Source organism: Copidosoma floridanum, unplaced genomic scaffold, assembly GCF_036245765.1.
Source record: "Copidosoma floridanum isolate Cflo_tuat_1 unplaced genomic scaffold, Cflo_Japanese_pri ptg000021l, whole genome shotgun sequence".
NCBI classification, from domain to species: domain Eukaryota; kingdom Metazoa; phylum Arthropoda; class Insecta; order Hymenoptera; family Encyrtidae; genus Copidosoma; species Copidosoma floridanum.
Genome location: NW_028321898.1, coordinates 25,905,739 through 25,926,481, shown reverse-complemented (window position 1 = coordinate 25,926,481; position 20,743 = coordinate 25,905,739). Strand labels below are relative to the sequence as shown.

General features: G+C 40.3%; 1 protein-coding gene across 8 annotated transcripts; it reads left to right on the top strand.

Annotated features, from left to right (window-relative positions):
* Window positions 1–77: 77 nt before the first annotated feature.
* On the top strand, window positions 78–18,956 carry Klc (kinesin light chain). Of its 8 annotated transcripts, none has more exons than XM_014352695.2 (9): window positions 78–151; window positions 218–396; window positions 10,152–10,518; window positions 10,602–10,767; window positions 11,308–11,670; window positions 11,797–12,149; window positions 12,219–12,422; window positions 14,162–14,281; window positions 15,007–16,903. In XM_014352695.2, the coding sequence occupies exons 3-9, from the start codon at window positions 10,177–10,179 to the stop codon at window positions 15,154–15,156; spliced, it is 1,698 nt and encodes a 565-aa protein (XP_014208181.1). In that variant the 5' UTR covers window positions 78–151; window positions 218–396; window positions 10,152–10,176; the 3' UTR covers window positions 15,157–16,903. The 8 variants fall into 8 exon arrangements, 7 of the variants coding, with proteins under 7 accessions (XP_014208181.1, XP_089450228.1, XP_014208183.1 ...); XM_089594102.1 differs by having other exon boundaries at window positions 79–151; window positions 290–396; XR_001338982.2 differs by lacking the exons at window positions 78–151; window positions 218–396; window positions 15,007–16,903 and adding exons at window positions 5,717–6,221; window positions 17,631–17,702; window positions 18,477–18,956.
* The last annotated feature ends 1,787 nt before the right edge of the window (window positions 18,957–20,743 follow it).

Below are 20,743 nucleotides of genomic sequence, written 5' to 3'. Positions count from 1 at the left end.
GCCCCCTGGCGCGAAAAGTGTAAAAATACAGACAAAATGTGGAGTTCAACTGTTTGCCCGTAGTGCGCTCTCGGCTCTCGAGCGGAGAAGAGAGTCGTGTGGAATACATCTCCGTTGAGCCGCGAGATAAGGATACAATAACCCTACAGCTGTAATTTCATCAGGATCTTTGTTCCTTTTTTTATTTGTTTAAGAATAATTTTTTTTTTTTTTTAAGAAAAGTAAATCTTGTTCGTGTAAAAGTCTCCAAAGCTTTACAAATATATACTTACGTGTAATTGCGTGCTAGGTTGATGACTGTTGCCGTGTATTTGGGTGTAAATATACATACGTGTATACATCGTGTACAGCAGAAGAAGTGAAAAAAGACGAGGACGAAAACGTCGAGGTCCAAGGGTAAGAATATATGTATAAAGCTACACGCGTCAATTATTCGTACACGAAATAAATAACAAAATAAGGGTTCGATTTACCAAGTGAGAATAGCACTCTTTGCCATGCATCAGCCATCTTTAACAGTGTATGCTTGCTTCTGCTGTCATTGTGTTGTGCGCGGAGGTGTGCGTGTGCGTATGTATACATACCTATACACATGGGCTGCTCATTTCGGAGCAGTCGGAGCAGACCCAACTGATGCATCGTAATTTCGCTCAATAAAGGCTTTAGTCCCATTGGTAAGCAACTGTTGGAAGCTCCTTCATCTCGTTAAATTTAGTGTGTTATTGAAACATATAAATGGAAATCTATGAGGCTGTAGGAGTCTTCTCATCATTACACGTCCATCATCGTTTTTGAGGTTAGGTTAGATACGTGTTTGTGTGTAAGACACTTCATCATCTCCGTCGAGGAAAAGTTGCGTGGTTTGTCCTCTTGTAAATACTTGGTTCTTTTACTCACCTTAACTTTTTTTGTTCTCTTATTTTATTGTTATTTTTTTATAGCTGTTTGTTCTTCGCAACAAAAGAAGAAAGTGAATGAGATCCGTGTAGTTGCACTCGCAACGATGAGTCATTCAGAAAAAGAGGAGCACGCCAGCTGCATTAGTTAATACTCACCTACTGTTTATAATTTGCTGTTGTTGCTTCTATTCTTTCATAATGTTTGTACATGTATTTACGGTAACCTGATTTGTGCAATAGATGGTTTGTAATACACGTGAACTCGGCTGTCGTAGCTTTTACATTTATTTACACCGGAGCGCTGGATAATAATAGTAAATAAACAGCCACGCCTGACTGGCTGTAGATACGTAGCAGGTGCGACAGGAAGTCTGTTACATTTTGATTGCTCTTTCGTGAGGTCGTGCATATATATAGAGTATATAACCCAGTGCCCGTATAGTGAGAGCATCAGCAGGTACACGCGGAAGAGAGAGAGGCGTCATCGCGGCTCTTGGCTCCAACTCGGGGAGTTGGCAGCGTGACGGTGGGAACCACCTGAGCGTGACGATCCAGAACTGGATAATACAAAAGTTGTTAAGGAGCAGAGAGCGTTAGGTGATTGCTCGCTCGCGCATTCACGTAACTCCAGTGCGTCTTGAGAAGGTGTATCTAGATGGTTTCTTTTTTTGTTGAATTTTTTTTTTTTTTTTCACAATTTTTCTTCAATCAGGTTCTGCTCTTTTGGATAAGATAACCCAAATGTCGTAGTAGAATAATTTGATGTTTATAGATACAGGTGTGAAGTAATCAAAATAAAATTATGTAGATAAATTTGCAGACTTTAATGCAGGGAATAGTATAGCATTTTTTTTTTCTCTAAAAATTGTGCAGGCGAGTCGATGCAAGATACACAAACTCTACTTATTCCTTCCACCGAGAAATAATTAAAGACACGCATACGACCGTGACATTGTCACATGGCTTTATAATGTATGCGTGTAACTGTCCTCCGTTTTTTCACCTCTTTCTCCCTCTCTTATTGTTACAGAACCGCTCGTCCTTTTAAATCCGAAGCTGAAAGAATATTAACGAGCTCCGGTGCTACGATATACGTCGGCACTGTCTGATTTAATTACCATTCCGACTGCGCTTTTGTTGTCTCCTATTGTCACTCTGTCTCTCCTCTGACGGGAGTGTACGTAAGCCGTTTAGTACAGGCGTGACCTGCTCGTGCAATGGTGCATTATACGTATACGTAATACACATATATCATTGCACCTGCACGTAACGCAAGTACGGCCTTTCTCACACTGACCTCGATCCCCAACCAGCTGCCTTTCAATAATTGATTGCGATGTTTTTTTTTTCTCTTTCGATAAAATTTCCGATACAAACCCAAAACAATAAAGCGAACGGTCGATTTTCCGGAAACCGCGATGCGCAACAATGCAATAAATACCTCGTACACGCGCTTTTCTTCCCCGACGCGTTCTGATTCCCTTCCTCGGCTTCCTCCTCCGGGGCTTTTTGAAAGTCCGCTGCAACTTTCGAGCAGCGTCACGCGATCCTTTTTTTTTCCGTCAAACACCGCCGGGGCCCGTCCGCGCAGTTACATCCTATACCTCTGATACACGGCTTTCTAGGCAAGGAGTTATCATCGGGGTTTCCAGGAGCTCGGATGGCTCTTGCCGGCGCGTTTCAATTAACTTTCGGCTCTCTCGCCAGCAATTACTCGCAGATCTAGCCTTTTTTTTCTTCCTCTCCAACTGTACTCACACCAGAGAAAGTGCATTGAATGTTTTTTTGTTTTTTGTTTTTCCGCTTGACAGATGTATAAATTCAATTAACCGCGAGTTCACTCGTGTACTTGCAACAAGCGCCCGAGTCGTGAACGTATAAATACTCTCAAAGTACGCGTTTGTCGATCAATTTCCATCAAAATTAATTTGAATTTGGATTACGTATAATAGTATGATTTTCTCGGAGCCTCGGTGCGGGTAGTTTTAGAAAGTTATACCTACGTTTGGAATTTTCATTGCTCTCCCCCCCCCCCCTTCCGTGCCTTCTCTGCTCGCACGTGTATAGCCACGTATGATTGTTTATGCTAAAGAAAAAAATAAATATTTTACTTTCCATGCGTGCCTTTATAACTGTACGACGAGAGAAAGAAAAGGGAAAAATTCTCGCGACGAAATAATAGCCGTCACGCGTTGTAGAGAGCGCGTTGCGGGGGATGGAGGGAGGGGGGGGAGTAAAAAATAAAAAAAAGGTCGAAAATTCGCAAAAGGTATCACTCTCCGTGAGCTAAACGTCTATTTATAGGGAGGTAGCTTTTGCCTTGCGGTTGGCACTCTGCTGTATACTGTTATCTGTATGGAAGTGCACGGCCGCGCGGTGTGTCCTACGTTTTGTATGCCAGATTGGCATTCAGTCGTGCCGCTATACGCGACTCTTTGAGCTTGTGAGAATGTAGATGCCGGAATTGTGATTGTTTTAACTGTATTTTTTCTTTTTTTTTCTTTTATAAATAAATTTTTCGTTAGGGATGCAAAAATTAGTTTCGATGATGTTTAGGTAGTTTGGGTTGTTATACATCCGATGAGATTATATAGGCAGGATAATTTTCATGTAAATTATAATATTGTAATCGATTTGACGAGTGGAGCAAATGAAATTGATTTACATTGACATATGCGTTCATGTTGAAAAGAGAAAAGCACGAATGAAAGGAAAAAAATAAAATAATCAAAGATCCTCGTCTGTATCATCTAAAAAAAACAAAAGTTTAAGAAAAGAGCAACGAGAGTCGAGTTGGTGACAAAAGCATCAAGAGGAGGCTGCTCGACGTCGTCACTGAGGTCGTAGGAAAAAAAAAAAAAAAACAACCAATATCGCAGCAGCAAAAAAGTGCACATGGCGTGACGTATACTTACAGATGTATATACATACAACGTCGAGTATGAGTCATCGTCGCAGTACGATCCCGACGACCTCGTACTCGTAGCCATCTCATTCTCTCGCGCGTCTATACATATTACTACCAACATATATATATTATACCTGTACTCTTTGCGATACATCCAAGTACTTATCTCTGTTTTTTTTTCCGTTCGGATAGTTCACGCACGTATCTACGTACAATAATTTGGCTGGTAACGAAAAATGACATTTTCCGTATTTCATTCCGCATAAGTTCACACTAAGTATTTGGGAGATGCGATAAGCCGTGCTGGAGTTAATTGCTCCGGTATATACGGGAATGAGGAAAAAGGAAAATCAAGAAGAGCAAAAATATACTGGCAAGCTAAAACGTCGTGTGACACCATGCATGGTTGGGGTCCAGCTGTATCGCTGTGCGTACATATTATAGATAACAGTATACTTGTATATATGTATATATGTGTATAGCGCATCAACGAGATAAAACACTTTTCCAGCTTCCTAAATAAAGTATGTGTACTGTTATCATTGAAAACAGTAGTCTTAGTTGTTATTTACTACAGTTTCCTCAAAAGATTATGCTCCCCACATACAAAAGAGAGGAGTGAGAGAGAGAAAAGTGTGCGTTCGGTTCGTATTAGGTTTCATTTATGTAAATTAGGTGGTGTTCATTAATCGGCTGCACATATTCTACCCGTGTGTACTTATTGTATAAGGTAAAAAAAAGAAAGATCGGCTCTTGTTCATTCTCGTCACCACCGACAGGGCTGAACGCAACCCTCGAAAAAAACCCCTCGACGCTCCCGATAGACAGCTCCTTTGCACGTCTTCCGCTCGACTTGCCTAATTAGCCCGCGTCCGCAAGCTACACAGCCTCGTTAGACCCTCTCGTGTGGATGGTACACACACACACACACGAAACAAGCGAGGAATTATCGCGTTACCTCATCGCCGAGCGATAAATATTTTCGTACTCTGTCGCACACGGGTCGTAACTTGTAAGCTTCCCCTTCCACACATACATACATTTTACCTTTTATCTTCGATTAGATATCTCTCATGTATATATTTATATGCGTGTACCTATTATACCGCGTACGAGTAGGTATATCATATATATCCGCGTGGTAATAATTCTATGTAGGTACGCCTCTCATGTTTTTCCATACCAGCACACGTCCGAATTATTCCGCGTTCAGTTCATACGGTGTATGCACGTAAATATAATTTATTCGAAACACGAAACGCAACGGCAACGCACCAAGTAAGTATAAATACCCGAGCCAAAAGAGCACGTCTATTGGTGCATATTACATTTTCTCATTCAAATTATTTCTCCCAAACATTGAAAAAACAAAAAAATAAAAAAATAATAAAACGAATAAATAAAACAGTTGTACTTGGATAGCAAGTACACCTGTACATACACACACGCGAAAAGCGCCTGCGCTCTCTGGAAAAGCACCTCCTAGTTCCCCATATTTTCTATCCTCGAAAAAAAAAAAAAAAAAAAAAAAGAAAGCTAGAAATTCCACCGCACACCTAACAACCCCTATTCACGAACGTTAAAATCCACCCCCACACACGCGCGCTTGCTTGCTGTGTCAACATACACGTAGCCTACATACCCGCATAGCAAACGTAAAAGAGAAAACATATATATATATATAGAGGGTCATCAACATCGAGCCGACAAAGTCAACGAGCGTAAGCAGCCAGGGTGGGTATAGGGTAGCGCATGCGCCAGCCAACCTCCCCTACCCCCCAACGGAGGGTGCGTAATGCGGAAAGGGGCTGTTGAACGTATACGTGTGTGATATATATATACATACATATAATATACAGAGTGAGCGGGTGAGGGTGGCAGCGTCGGCCGTCAGTAGTGCGCGGAAAGCAGGACCTGCACACACACGGACCCCTCGCTGATTTTTCCCTCACTCGCAACTGTTACGCTCGTCTCTCGTTTTCGTGTGTTAACGCGGACGCGCGCCTTAACCAACTACAGCGTCGTCTGGGCTCGGATGTAACAAACTGTGTGTACGTAGACTTTTTGGTGCGGCTCACCATAGTGGAGGAGGCGGAGGACGAAGCGCACGGTGATCGATAGGCTTATAAAGAAGAGGAGCCAGACAGACAGACAGACATACGCGAGGGGGCAGAAGGAGAAAGGAGACGAGGGATCGAGTCGTGTATGGGGGTCTCCTCTTGTTTTCCACCCCCGCAAGCGCACAGTGGTGGAGCGAACGCGACGTGAGTCGCTCGTGGTGGTGCCCCGTGTTTCTCGTGGGATCGTCGATTGAGACATTTTTGGGGGGAGGGGAATCATCGAGGATACAGCAAAAAGAAGGCTGGACCAATGGGTCGTACGGATATGTCGAAGACGCTCAACGCCTACAGAATGTGAGTACTTGTACTGGCAATGTCATTCGTAGGAAAAGTGTAGGATATGGTGCAAAGAGAGTATAATAGTTCGACCCCCCCCCTCCCATCCCTTGCATTGTCTTCTTCCTTGTCAAACCATCCCTGTGTGCGAGGGTTGGTAATTTTAATTAAATTACCAGCCAAGCTCAGAAGGTTGGATTACACTCCACGTATAGGTAGATAGCGTACAAAAGGATTAGCCTTTGTGTCTCGATGCTGGTAAATATTACAACTATCAATCAAATTATACACGTGACGCTCGATACTGGTTTGCCTGTAGGTATGTATACGTACACCCAACAGAGCATCGAAAAATCGTCGAGGTTGCGTGTGTATTTTGTTATTTAATATGACTACCTTGCACATATATATACCTACACACGACGACCAGTCGCAGCGATTGTTTTAGTTCTCTATGTGTGTACCAATCCTATATACAAATGCTCCGCTCGTTGGAAAAGCACCTATATCTGTTTTGTGTGCACAGTGCGCCGATCGTGTATAACTACACGCACGGTGAGATGATTCTTTTTTTTTTTTTGCTCAATCATCGCCACTGCGGGTTTGTAAATTATGCCATTGTCGAATCGGGTCTGTGTATGCTCGGAATTTACTGTACCTCTGCTAAAATTTTTTTTTTTTTTTTTCTAGCACTTCGGCACTCGTCGAGGCAGTATTTTTTTTACAAGAACAGCTAAACGTGCCCTAGAGAAGTTGAGTACACAACGGCACAGCTCGAGAAAACTTTGGCGCTTCTATTATCGATTATACTTACCATTTTGTCAACTGTTTTTTTCCTGCCGTCAATACAATTCCACAACAGCTCTCCGGTCGTTTGTCTCTTTTATGGTTTTGCCAAAGTGTCCCCAATACATATGTGTATCTGCTGCAGTTTCGGGTGCCCAGCTGTGTGTACTTATATATTATAGTCCTTTACTTATACGTGGGTGCACACGAACACAATACGATTTTTAAGTGGACCGCGTGGAAAAAAAAGGGCCACTTCGGATTCTGCGTCCCCGAAAAGACAGAAAGACGATACCTCGCACTTAATCCTGGTGAATAATTCACGAAGCTCAAAACCGAGCCAAAGCCATACACGCGCGCCTAACTTTTCGTCTCCCCCGTTGTTACACCTGTATAAAATACCCGTCCGATTATCTCTCTCTCTCTCGGGTGAGTCATCGCGTCGCAAATATTGGCACCTACGCGCGATCTGATGAATAACTTTTTTTTTCTTCTCCTTTAATCGCTTGCCAAAAAGTGTACGAAGAAGAAAAAAATGATGACCCAATCGTCCTCGTTGTACGTGTAAGTAGAGGAGGAGAGGAAGACCGCAATTTCCGCCGAGAATTCGTACAAAAGGGAGAGAGGGGGACATTGGGTCGTGGGTTTTTATTTCACCGAGCAAACGCTCTAATTGCCGATGCGTCCAGAAATCGCCAACGGAGGTACAGCGTGAAATTCATGTCGGTTTATATACATACCAGGTGTGCGTCTTGGAAAACTGTGCGATGGTATTATCCAAAGGAACCTATACGCGTTGGAATGAGAATCAATACTTTGGAGGCACACGCACGTGTATCCTCGTGGCAATTTTCTCCGCACGCGATTTTTCTCTGACAGCGTGTACTAGTATACCCGTTTCAAAGTTGGCGAAGAAAAAAAAAAAAAAAAAAAAAAAAAAGACACAAACGATTACGTCAGACCCCTTTATTTGTGTACGTATATAGTTGATGATTGTCAGCTCCGACCCGAGAGTGGTAATCACCGAATGTTTGGCTCAAAAAATAGGAAGCACACCTTCGGACAATTCGTGCGCCTTGGTCAATAAGAGAAAAAAAAAAAGAGCACGCACTACAAGCGTGTCCGTGTTGCGCAACGCTTCCTCTTTATTCGATTTCGGTCGAAATTCGCCGAGAGGGCTTACTGTGGTTTCCTTGCGTCACCCCGTAACACGAGACTTATCCCTTCTCACGATGTACACCTACAAGGGCAGGGGGGAGGGGGTTGATTTGTACTTTATTTTCTTTTTTCTCCGAAACAACTGCAACACACTACACTCCTTCATAAACGAATCACAATGTGCGATCTTTAATCTGCAATGTATGTATTAATAGGCCCATCGCGCGCGAGATAACAAAACGAGCGGCAAGCTGGGCTAAAAATAGGCACTGTCCATTCACTTTCTCTTCGGTGCCGTCGCCGTAGTAAACATTTGATCGATACACGAGAGTACGTATATACTTACACGCACCGGTGAGACGATCGTATATACTTACCTCCCTCCTTTCTTTTGCCGTGCATCGATGTACTTGTCTTGCTATCGGGAAACTTTACGGGTTTCAATTCGCAGTATCTAAAATGATTGTACCTCCGTTAACTGACCCAGCATTTTTGTCCATTCATGTTTACTCAATTTTTCTTTCTCCCAAGCATACACGTAATGCACGTCTTGCTTAATCACCTTCCTTGTCAATGGCAAAACTGAAACAACAAAAAAGGCCCACATTTACCATTATTTTTCTCTCAAAAAAAATGGAAAAAAGTAAAGAAACGCACAACCAAAAGACATCAGTCAAACATATACACACTTATCGCTCCACGCAGACCTGGTTTGCTCGCAAAAACCCGTCGAGTTCCTCCACAGAAAAACGAAAGTTAAAAAAAAAAAAAAAAAAAAAAAAAAATCCGCAGAAGGCCGCCAGCCTGGGTCTTTTGTCCTTCCTGCCTCTCTCTCTCTGTACTGCGGTAAATTTGAGGGAAAAACCTCGGTGCAGCCGAGGTCAAGGCGCTTTGGCTCGCGAGTCAAGTCCATCCATGCATGCGGACCGGAGAAAAAGATCGCTAGTGATTACACACAGCCCCAACGATCGGGATCCTGCATCCTGCATTTATATTATTATTCCTTGGCGAGCCTCCAATGTACCCGTACTCGATAGTAATAACATAGTACTTGCGGATGCTGGAGGGATCTTTGCTTTTTTTGTATCCTTATTTAGCTCTTGAGTACCCTTTTTTTGGAAACAAAACATATTGCCATCGTTTAAAATATATAGGTAATGATACAAGTGACGCGCCTCCGAAAAACAAAAGACCAAATCAAACCTAATTACCGCGAGTCGGCATTCCAGCCAATAAGCGTCAAAGTCCAGGGGAAGGGGAGGGGGAGGAAATGAGCGCATCGAAAAGAAAAACCGATGCGAATCATCTCCCTTCCGTTTCCAGTAAAGGGCGCCTGCGCGTTTTTATTGAACCCCCACGACACCAGGAGAAAACGCCGGCGGGCGATGCTTATACGTTGGAAGCGCCGGATTTTCACGGCTAGTCGCCAACTAGCGCCGCACGAGATCCGGGACCGCTGCCAAGGTGTCGTACCGGTGGGTGTCTCTGCCATGGGGTAAGTTCCTTCGTCGCATTGACGGGCTGTTTTTTTTTCTTCCCTCCTCTCTCTCTCTCTCTCTTTGTTTCTCGTTGTCTCTCATCGGCAAAAGGACACCCCACACGGCTCCACTGCTCCTCTCTCGAACTCGTTCCCCATTTGGCTGTCGTAGGGGTGCCTTGTCATAAACCTACCCTTGCGATGTTTTGGATGTTGAATCGTGGCTTTTGTGATGCACATATCACACGGTGTACAAAAGACTCGCGAAATATGGCACAGCTTTCGATGACGTTCGAGGGTATTGCATAGCCGAGGTTGTTCGGAATGTAAGTAGGTTGGTTGGTTGTTAGCTTGCGATCGATAAACGGCGCGTGTGCCCTATATATACGTACAACATAGTGGACGATCGCAGAGTGTAGACTGTGTGCGCGCGTGTGTGTGTGTGGGGGTTGTTGATAACAGAGCGAAGAAAATAAAAGGGGTGTTCGATGCGTACAATGTATGTATGTATGTGATGTCGGTTGCAGCAAAAAAATCGAGACGATCGGTAGAATGACGGCCATGACGCAGGAGGAGATAGTGGCCGGGGCGCGGACGGTGGCCCAGGGCCTGGAGGCGTTGAGGGTGGAGCACACGGGCCTCTTGAGCGGCATGCAGTCCCAGGAGGCGCCTGCCGCGCGGGACAAGGCCGGCCTCATCTCGAAGAACATCGAGATGATCGAGCTCGGGCTGGGCGAGGCCCAGGTCATGCTGGCGTTGGCCAGCCACTTGCAGATGATCGAGGCGGAGAAGCAAAAGCTACGCACCCAGGTCAGGAGGCTGTGCCAGGAGAACGCGTGGCTCAGGGACGAGCTGGCTGGCACCCAGCAGAAGCTACAGGCGAGCGAACAGGCGGTACGTCCTTTGGTGGTTTTTCTTCCCTTTTTTATTCCCCCCCCCCCCGAATGGTAATGACGACAATGACTTAAAATTTAAAGGTGGCACAGCTGGAGGAGGAGAAGCGGCACCTGGAGTTCATGGCGAGCATTAGGCAGTACGACGCGGACCCACCGGCGGACGACGAGAATTCAAAGGACCGGCCCAAGGATGACCTCGTGGTCGACCTGTTCCCCGACGACGACGCCGAGGAGCGAAACAGTAAGTGTACGTAGTCGCAACCTTCTCTTTTTCTTCTTTTCCGGGTCCCCCTCTGGTGAATGCAATCTCTGTCTTGGTGCATACTAAAATATATAATCACACCACAACTGTATACTAATGTTATTTATATCTGTCTGTCTTATCACCACGGCCAAAACAATGATGCGCACAGCTCTTTGACCTCTCGATTGTGGGACTGTTTCGTTTGATAAGGTGTACTTTCTGGTTCTCTTCCGTTTAAAAGTAACATGCTTTTTCGCGTACCGTTTGTAAAGCGTGTAAAAAAGGCCCCGTATACAATATTATGTTGCATCGTGACTCGCGTTTTATCCGTAGCGCGAAAACATTTGAATTTCGTACGCTTGTCTGTAGTTGATAACTTTCCTATTCAGTAGAAACACAGAGTGATGGTCGCCGTGCAATCAGTACAACACGCCCACACGGAGTTACATTCACGCAGACACTCGTGGCAACAACATAAAAATACCCACACCAGGGTACATACCCTGGATTAACGAGAGAGCTTTCTTTTTTTCAAACTTGCAGCAATGTCTCCGACCCCGCCGTCGCAGTTCGCGCAGCAGGTGAACGCTGGGTACGAGATACCGGCGAGGCTGCGTACTCTGCACAACCTCGTGATCCAGTACGCGAGCCAGGGCCGCTACGAGGTCGCGGTGCCTCTGTGCAAGCAGGCCCTCGAGGATCTCGAAAAGACCTCCGGCCATGACCACCCGGACGTTGCGACGATGCTCAACATCCTCGCCCTCGTCTACCGCGACCAGAACAAGTACAAGGAGGCTGCCAATCTGCTCAACGACGCCCTGGCCATTCGGGAGAAGACCCTCGGCGAGAACCATCCGGCTGTCGCTGCCACCCTCAACAACCTCGCCGTGCTCTACGGCAAACGAGGCACGTGTCTTACATTTACGCATACGCTATACTACTAGCTCGCACCGGCCCTCTGAATATCGCTACGATGAGTCGGTAGTATTCTCTCATTGTGTGACTAACGTGCTTGTGTCCAACGTGTCGCAGGTAAATACAAGGAAGCCGAGCCGCTGTGCAAGCGCGCCCTCGAGATCCGGGAGAAGGTCCTGGGCACCGATCACCCGGACGTGGCGAAACAGCTGAACAATCTCGCGCTGCTCTGCCAGAATCAGGGCAAGTACGAGGAGGTCGAGCGCTACTACCAGCGCGCCCTCGAGATTTACGAGGCGAAACTCGGACCCGACGATCCCAACGTCGCCAAGACCAAGAACAATCTCGCCTCCTGTTACCTCAAACAGGGCAAGTACAAGGACGCCGAGGTGCTCTACAAGCAGGTACTCACCAGGGCTCACGAGCGCGAGTTTGGCGCCATCGACGGCGACAACAAGCCCATCTGGCAGGTCAGTTTGTTTCCGCATTGTCTCGTACGTTCTTTTGGAAAAGGTTAACACTTGGGATTCGTGATACAGGTGGCAGAGGAGCGAGAGGAGAACAAACACAGGAACAAAGAGAACGCGCCTTACGGGGAGTACGGTGGCTGGCACAAGGCGGCTAAGGTCGACTCCCCTACCTTCAACACGACACTGAAGAACCTCGGCGCGCTCTACCGAAGACAGGGCAAGTACGAGGCAGCCGAGACGCTCGAGGACTGTGCAATTAGATCGCGGCGAGAGGTAAAGTCCGTCTTACAACCTCATCCATAAATCATCATCATCCTCGCTCACGACCCGCTAATTGATTATGCCGATGCTATTTACTTCATTTACATTCCATCAATACCCGTACGACTATCGCTAAGTTTGGATCTCGTGCTCGAGAACATTACACTCATCATTCGCCATTTGTTCAATCATTCTGTGTGTTTTTGTTTTTCACTATATTATTAACAAATTAGACGAGCCATATGTATATACATATACATGATTAACGAAAAATGCCTTGGTTTCTTTTCTTGTTTTTTTCCATCGTTCCGAGCAGCTTGTCCAGCAGGTGAGTGACAAGCAGAACGTGAAAGTGCCGAATGCGTGAGCCTCCGTCACGTGATGCGCCTCCTTCTGCCCTCTCTCTCTCTCTATTATAATATAAACATACTTACACACAATCGTCCATTGCATTTAAACGTTATGTATTTATTTGTTTTTTTCAACTAATCTCTTCGGACCATGAATTCGATGCTAGTCTTTGGTTCTTTTTTTTATACTGTGAAGAAAAAAAAATATGCGTCGATGAAAAAGGATGTGACGAAAGATCGTCCGAAAAGATTTTTCATTTATTTATTCAACACAAAATATTCATCTTTCATTGTCTCGATGTTGTTCGAGATGTTTATCTTTTTTTTTTTAACTCGAACATTACCGTACGCATAAACACGATTTTTGCAAGACTTACGTGTATGTTTAGTACTAAGGCCTGTGTTAACTAAAGTTGATTGTAAAGAGTGACTATAGGAGTGACTAACATTGCAATGAAATCTCAAAAGCAGTGTCGATATACTAAAATTAAGGAATATATTTGTTACATCGAATTATTATAGAACAGTCAAATATATTGATATAAATAAAGATGATGAAACGAATAAAAGTAATTTAATTATTGAAACAACAACAACAACAACCAAGTTTTTTAAACTTCTTTTTATGGTTAATTTTTCTATTTTTCGTTGATTTACCGATTCACTTTTGTTTTTTCTTTTTCGCTTTACTTTTTTGTTTATTCGTTTTTTTCCCATGTTAAATTTGTTTATTCGATTGAAGAAACGATGAAAAAGATATTCGAAAACTTTTTAAAAGGTAATTGTCATCATATGCTTTTTAAAGATAAAAAGTGAGTTTGATTAAGGATTGCACAGACATGTGAAATTTTGTGAATTTATCAATTGATTGTGCTAATGTGGTACTCTTATTTTATTATTTATTTTCTTTCTCCCCAATATATGGCTCGAAAGACTAAGTACAAGATTGTCGAATCATGTACACGAAATGCTTCTTGTAAATGTTATTGAAAAGTTACAAAGTTTGGCTGTCAATATTATTTGTACACATTCATACAGACGTATATTTCTGTCATTTCAGTTATGCCAGCACGCTTCATTCGTTCATTCACATCGCTCATCGTTTTCTTTTATTTTACGTAGAATTGAATATGTAAATATTATATCGTACATACGTGTGTTGCGCATCCACATGAGAATATGTATTCTGCACCAGAATTAAAAAAAAAAAAAAAAACTCAATTCCACAACAGCGACATACTCTCAGGGTGCAATAACAGTATCAATAGTTCCAAAGCATGTATATGTATATGATATTTTAAAAAAGCATGCCACTCGTTAATTTCACTCGTCTGTGACATCCTTAAACGCAAGTGCCAACCAAACGAGCAACTAAAAAACATTTTCTTCTGCACCTTCTAGGCCCTGGATCTGGTGAAGCAGCCAAAGGTCGCGCAAATCCTTGGCGACGAAAAGGGCTCGAATCGACGGGGCTCACGGACGAGTTTGACCAACAGCGAACACGAGCAACAGCACGAAGAGGTGAGTAAACTAAACTCGCGTCACGTCCTGGCGGGCGTCGTTGCCGGGCGCACGTCCAGGCTCTGTTACTACGTATTAATCGCATTTTTAATAACATACCGGCTGTCTCGACAACCTTTCCCGCACAAGTTACTGTACAGAGCATTGTTTCAGTAATTAAATTTTTTTTTTTTTCATTTTGTTTATTTATTTATTTATTTATTTTATAAATGTTAATACGTTTGATTTGTACATTAGGAGTAACGTTTATCCACGATTATCGTTGTTTTTTTATTAGTTACGTTATACTAGTTGATATTTATACATCATCGTTATTATTATTATTATCACTATTATTATTGATTATTATCGCACCGCATGCACGTAGTACGTACAAATATAATTGATACATACATCATTTGAAACACAATACCCACATGAGCATTAATTTTGACAATTAGTCGTCATAAAACACAAAAAAGAAAATAATTTATAAATGAAACCAGGCAAAAGTGAGATCTTCTACTATCCTTTGTTTTCTTCTTTTTTCTTGTTTTCGTTTCCTCGTATGCATTGCGGGCCTCCCGACACCAATCGACCCAACACCCACACGCACGATCGAACGAACGAATGCACAAACGATTGATCCAATTCGAATAAACGATATAAAATCGAATCCAATGCGAACGTAAAAATGTAAAAAAAAAAAAAAAAAACAAACAAAAAAACCACTACAACGACAAAAGGGTCTCACACCGCTGGTGCAGCGGACGCTGATGCTCGACGGACACGGCAGCCAGAACGACGTTAGCCCTAACAGGCCGGGCTTCAAAAACAAGATCTTCCACGTGCTCGGGAATCTTGGCATTCATCCGTCGTCGTCGTCGTCAACGTAGGGGGAAGCAGAGGCGAAAAAGAGGAACCTGGGATTGTTATTTTATCCACCGATCGATTATCGGTACCTTACCGGTTTTAACTTTTTTTTTTTTTTTTTTTTTTTTCTATAAATTATTACTATTCAATGGTAAATTTTAGTTTTATCAGTTGAGTAGTGTGTGGCTGTACTGAGCCACGCAGTATTTCGAAAATTTTTGGTTTCACGGAGTGAGGAAACTTTGTTTGTGATTCTAGACGTGCACGATCGAGTGCAGAATTTTTTTTATTTTTTTCTTCAACGCAACAACAAAGAAAACTATTAGATTATACATTTAAAACGTGAAAATTTTAATTACTTCAATGATCAAGTTTTTCATTGATTTCTCGCTCCGTTTGAAAATCATCGCGATTGTTGCAAACGAGCAAATGCGAGTCTCGGACCAAGAATAAAATAGTTGTGCTCTAGCTTGGGAGCCTTGTAATGTTTAACGTACCAATGGTTCAAATTTTTGCCATCACAAAGCGCATGAATATTCTCCGTATTTTGTCTTACGAAAAATTAAAAGATCATTGTTGTAAAATGATCTCAGAGTTTGTTTTGAGGAAAAAAAAAAAAAAACCCTGCACGAGAGAATTCGTGCGAGTAGACTATAATGTTGCATTTTGACGCGAGCTTTGAAGTACAAACGGCTTGATTGAAAAAAAAAAAAAAAAAAAAAAATTCATCATATATTTTCTCGGTGATACCGCTATGTTTCGCACAGTAGGCAGATAAAAAGGCATTTAAACTACTTAAGATTACCCGCGATTGGAAAAATATTTTTCAAGTGCATACACGTTTCTGAAATTACGATTTCATATTTTTGTATGATAAAGTACATGTACATTTCTTCTTTCTATTTTCGACTGACGTATAACCAAGAGAAAATTCAAAGTTCCGATTGAACGCTTGGTGCATTGAATGCATTGTACACGCGTACGAGTTCCGAGATCGAAGTCTTCCGATCCAACAATATATTGTTCAATTTCCTTACCGGAAAACGATATGTGATGATTACGTTTCTAAGAGTGTTTTAATTAAGAAGTTTATAAAATGAAAATTTCGTTACTGATTAACTGTATAGATATCATATACGTATATATAGTACGCCTACATATCTTTTTCTTTGTTTTCAGTATGTTTTAACTACTTATGCACATGAACATTTATGTGTTGTCGAGAGCTACAGAGTGTCTCTTACTATATAATACCACTGCATTTACGTTTATGCTTTTATGAAGAAAAAAAATACGTTGACTTGTTGAGACGTTAAATTTTGTTTTTTGTTTTTAATTGCATGAGTTAGTATAAATTGAATTTTTATAATAGAGTTGTATTTTATGGTTTGAAATGAAGATTTAATTGTTAACTTTAGGATACGACGTTTGAGGTGCTCTGTAGTATTTCTACCATATATTGTGTGATTAACTTTCGTTTGTCCGAGAAAATTATTTCCTTTTATTTTCATTCAATAGTTTATTACTACGTTACTTCTATATATGCGCTGATAATAATTAAACTTTGAAGATAAAAAAAAAAACTGCGAGCTCGTCCTTGGCAAAGGACTCCTTGCTGTTTGCTTTTTAATTAATTGACTTAAGCATCGCAACAAATAAAAAGTGAAAAACAGATTAGTGCCTTAACGCTAACGATAAATTAATGAACGAGTTGCAGATAAATAAATAAGCTGTAGCAACTTTTTTTTTACGAAAAAAAAAAAAAAAAAAAAAAAAAAAAGAATTAGTGCATGCGACAAACGGCTTTAGCAGTGTAATTGTAAATATATTGTAAGTTGTGCGTGACATGTAACTTGATAAACGAGAAAAAGAAAAGATTTTTGTATGAAGAGTCACATTATGATAAATAAGCCGCATAATATAGATAGTGAAAATTTGTAAAACTTGTATTTGTTATGATTAAATATACGTCTGTACATTAAAAAAAAAAAATTATCTTTTCTGCCTGTTTGATTCAGAGTTAACTACACTGAGGGAACATTTTTAAATTTTCTTATTTATAGTAAAATAGGTTGTTTTTTTTTTTATCAATATTTTTTAGAAACTGGTAGGTATATGGAAATTCAAATTTCTCAAATGAAAATAAATTTTAACGTAAATTTTAATTTTTAAGAGATTATTTCAGTGTAGCCTACTCTTGACACAATTAGTTCAATCGAATAGTAAGACACAATAAATGGGACAAATTTCCCCCCTTTTTTTTTGCTTTTCATGAAGGATTTTATAATTTACACTTTAAAAAATGTTTTGTCTTCTCAGCACGCATCTTTGTTTGTTGTAAATATTTAATCACCCTGGATGTATGCGTCGTCATTGTCTGTTGTCGTTTTTGTGATATCAAAATATTTTTGTTGTCTTTTATTAAGAAACATAAAAGTAGATTGGCACTTAGAGATCCAAATGAGAATATTTTTTCACTTACAAATCAAATTTAAAGATAAAATAATAGATTTGTGGAAACGATTGGTTCGACCGAAGAGCAAAGCAGTGAGTCTGGGCTGATTAAAAGGTGCGTACACTGTAGATTTCCTACTTTTTTTTTTTTTTATTTGTAAGCATTAGGCTTTACATTGTATGTCCCAATTTATTGACAATGCATCAACTACACTGAAATATTCTCTTTTAAATTATAAAAAAAATTAATAGGATACATAAAAATTATCTGTCGTTGTGTAATACGTGCAAAAACATAAGAATTGGAAAAAATATATTTAAAAATTTATTGACTTCGTGTAATAGTTGATACATCGTCAATAATAAGGATGCTTGTTTAATAGAATGTATTTATTTTGTGAATGTAGTATGCGCAATTGAAAAAAAAATATGCAAATTAGAAAAAATTGATAAAAGGAACAAAATAAACAGGAAGCTTTTGTGAGAGTTGTAAAAATTGTCACTGCATCTGTAATTCTCTGTCCTACTAATATTATCCATGTGTTTGATTACTTAATATTGTATTGATTATTTCTTACTCTTTTCTCAACGTGTTGTCATTGTTAACGATAAAATCTATCATAAAAATTTTTAATTTAATACCTCTTTGCCACCATAATTTTCTTCCAATTAATCAATAAGTTTATTGCTGCTTTAATTTCGTGTTTTTGAAAGTAAATTAATGAATCACTCAGCAGTTTGAAAAATTGTTAAAAATTGTTTTAATTTTCACATTAATTTATATTAGAGTTAGTCTTTAATATCGTAATGGATCAAAAACACGAGATACCAAGTGTTTACAAATCAAAGCTAAACTTTTAAACGAAAAACTTTGCATTTTCTGTTGCAGGACCGCAAGCACATGGTTCGCGCCCAATAAAAGAAAAATATCAATGGCCAATCGAGTGTCTTTTCTGCCCGAAACTATTCACACGGGGATTTTACATCTTCGCAACCAGAGGATTTATCTAAAACAACAACAAAAAAACCATGGACTTCGCGACGTTTAGACGAATAACTCCTGGAGCACAAAGTGACAGCTACGTTCGAGAGCTTTTAACACACTTACAGACAACAACCAATACACACTTACATGCAAACGCGCACACGTAAAAAAACACATACACGTGGCACATTCCAGTGGATTAAAAAAAGATGTATTATTAAAACGATGATAATCATCGAAACGCGGCAGCTTAGAGTAACAAAGCCAAGAAATCTAGTAAGTTGAATTTTAAAACCGCTCTGACGTGGATATTGCAAAAAAAAACCACTTTTGTCATGTGACTTCAAAAGTTAACGATTGCAGTGTGTATAAAAAAAAAAAAAAAAAAAAAAAAATTATTTTTGTGCGTGAGAGAGACTAAATACGTGTGCTTGAAAATGTCAGTATTTAGACTTAAGTTATTTCCTTTTTTTTTTTTTTTTTTTACATTATGACCGTTTGGATTAAGTAGCTCAACAGAATCATACGTTTATGATATCGAGCGTAATATTAAACCGAAGTATTTTTTTGTATTAGTGTTTGTATTGGAAAAAAAAAAAAACGAGAATTATTTTAAAAACTTTTATTACGATTATTAGCTTATAACACGTAACTTTTTATTTAGTTCCAATAACGTTTCTCTAAACTACAATAAAGTATTTTAAAGCATTACTTATTATTAACATCCAAATAAGACAAGTTTATATTTACAATTTATGTTCACCTCAAGTTCTCGTCTGAACAAAAATTTCGGCTTTTGGGAATACATGGGCCTAGGAATTCCCTCTTTTTGCTTGAATCGATCGAGAGTTTGCATTGTTGATAGGAAAATTTTATTTATGTAATTATTAAAACTTAACTTGTACGATGTTTTGTACATAAGAGAAAAAAGAAAAGAAAAACTTATTTATAAAGAAAAAAAAAAAACTAGAATTATTACGCGATTTTCAAATTCCACATGTTTAATCGAACGATGCACGTTTGAATTACTGAATCTCGTAGAAGCTATATTTAATTTAATTTTTCGTCAATACATCTCTTTAGGTAACTGCTTGTATGATGCTTAATTTTGTCGATGAAAACAATTTCGAACAAGATTCGATGATGATTGTTTTACTTAAAGTTTCTGCCAATACGTATAAAATATGTATTATTCTGAAGATAAAAATAAATACTTTAATGTTTCGTGTGATGATACAATTTTTTTTAAACTACCGTTGTCGTATCTATATCGCATCTATAAAGTTAAAAAATTACAAATTTTTGCGTAGTTTACATCGCAAATGCGTTTTACAACTTACGTTACTGTCGAATAACTAATAGCGAATAATTTTCTGAACCTTTGAAAATAAGGCGAGATACTGTGCATAAAACATTACATTCATGACAAACACAATAATGCTGATTAGAAAAAAAAAAATATATATATTTTGCGTTGCTTTAAGTGACAAGCAAGAGGAATAGAGTTTTTCGACAATATTTCGATTGTGCATACGTGACATTGGCAGATACTGCGAAAGTACGTACGTGTCTAAGGGGGCACGAAAAAGTTGACGACTAAAATAAAAATGAAAAAGTCCAATGACGGAAAGCTGATGTTTGTATACGTGACAACCCATACGCAATTGTACGGTGAAATGACTTAACGTGTAAGCTTTGATTTATAATAAACATTTTAAATTGTAATAAAAAAAATGCGTCTTGTATACTCTCAACCATCCCAGCACATATCCCATTCACATCGAACGAAAGAAAATCACCAGCTCAGCTGTGAAAACGAAAGGAGAAAAAAAAAGTAATATGCACACGACCATCAAAAGAAAGCTTCATTCTCGTGTCAGTGAACACCGCAAGCGCTTAGGTACAGCTATTTATATGTGGACGAAGGACAAGTTTCTATTAAAGGGACCTTTTTTCCGCTTCCGTGGCTGCACGTGTGAAATAATTTTCAACTCGTGCTGGCGTACGAGAGAAAAAACTATAGACACCCAACAACGCAAGTTCCTCCCGGTGCAACACAGGCGAACGATTCGACGAGATAAATCTCGATTCCGGCTGACACGCCGTAAAGCACACGAGCGGGGGTGGGGGCTCCGAAAAGAGCTTGCGATCCAAAAATACGTACCTATGCA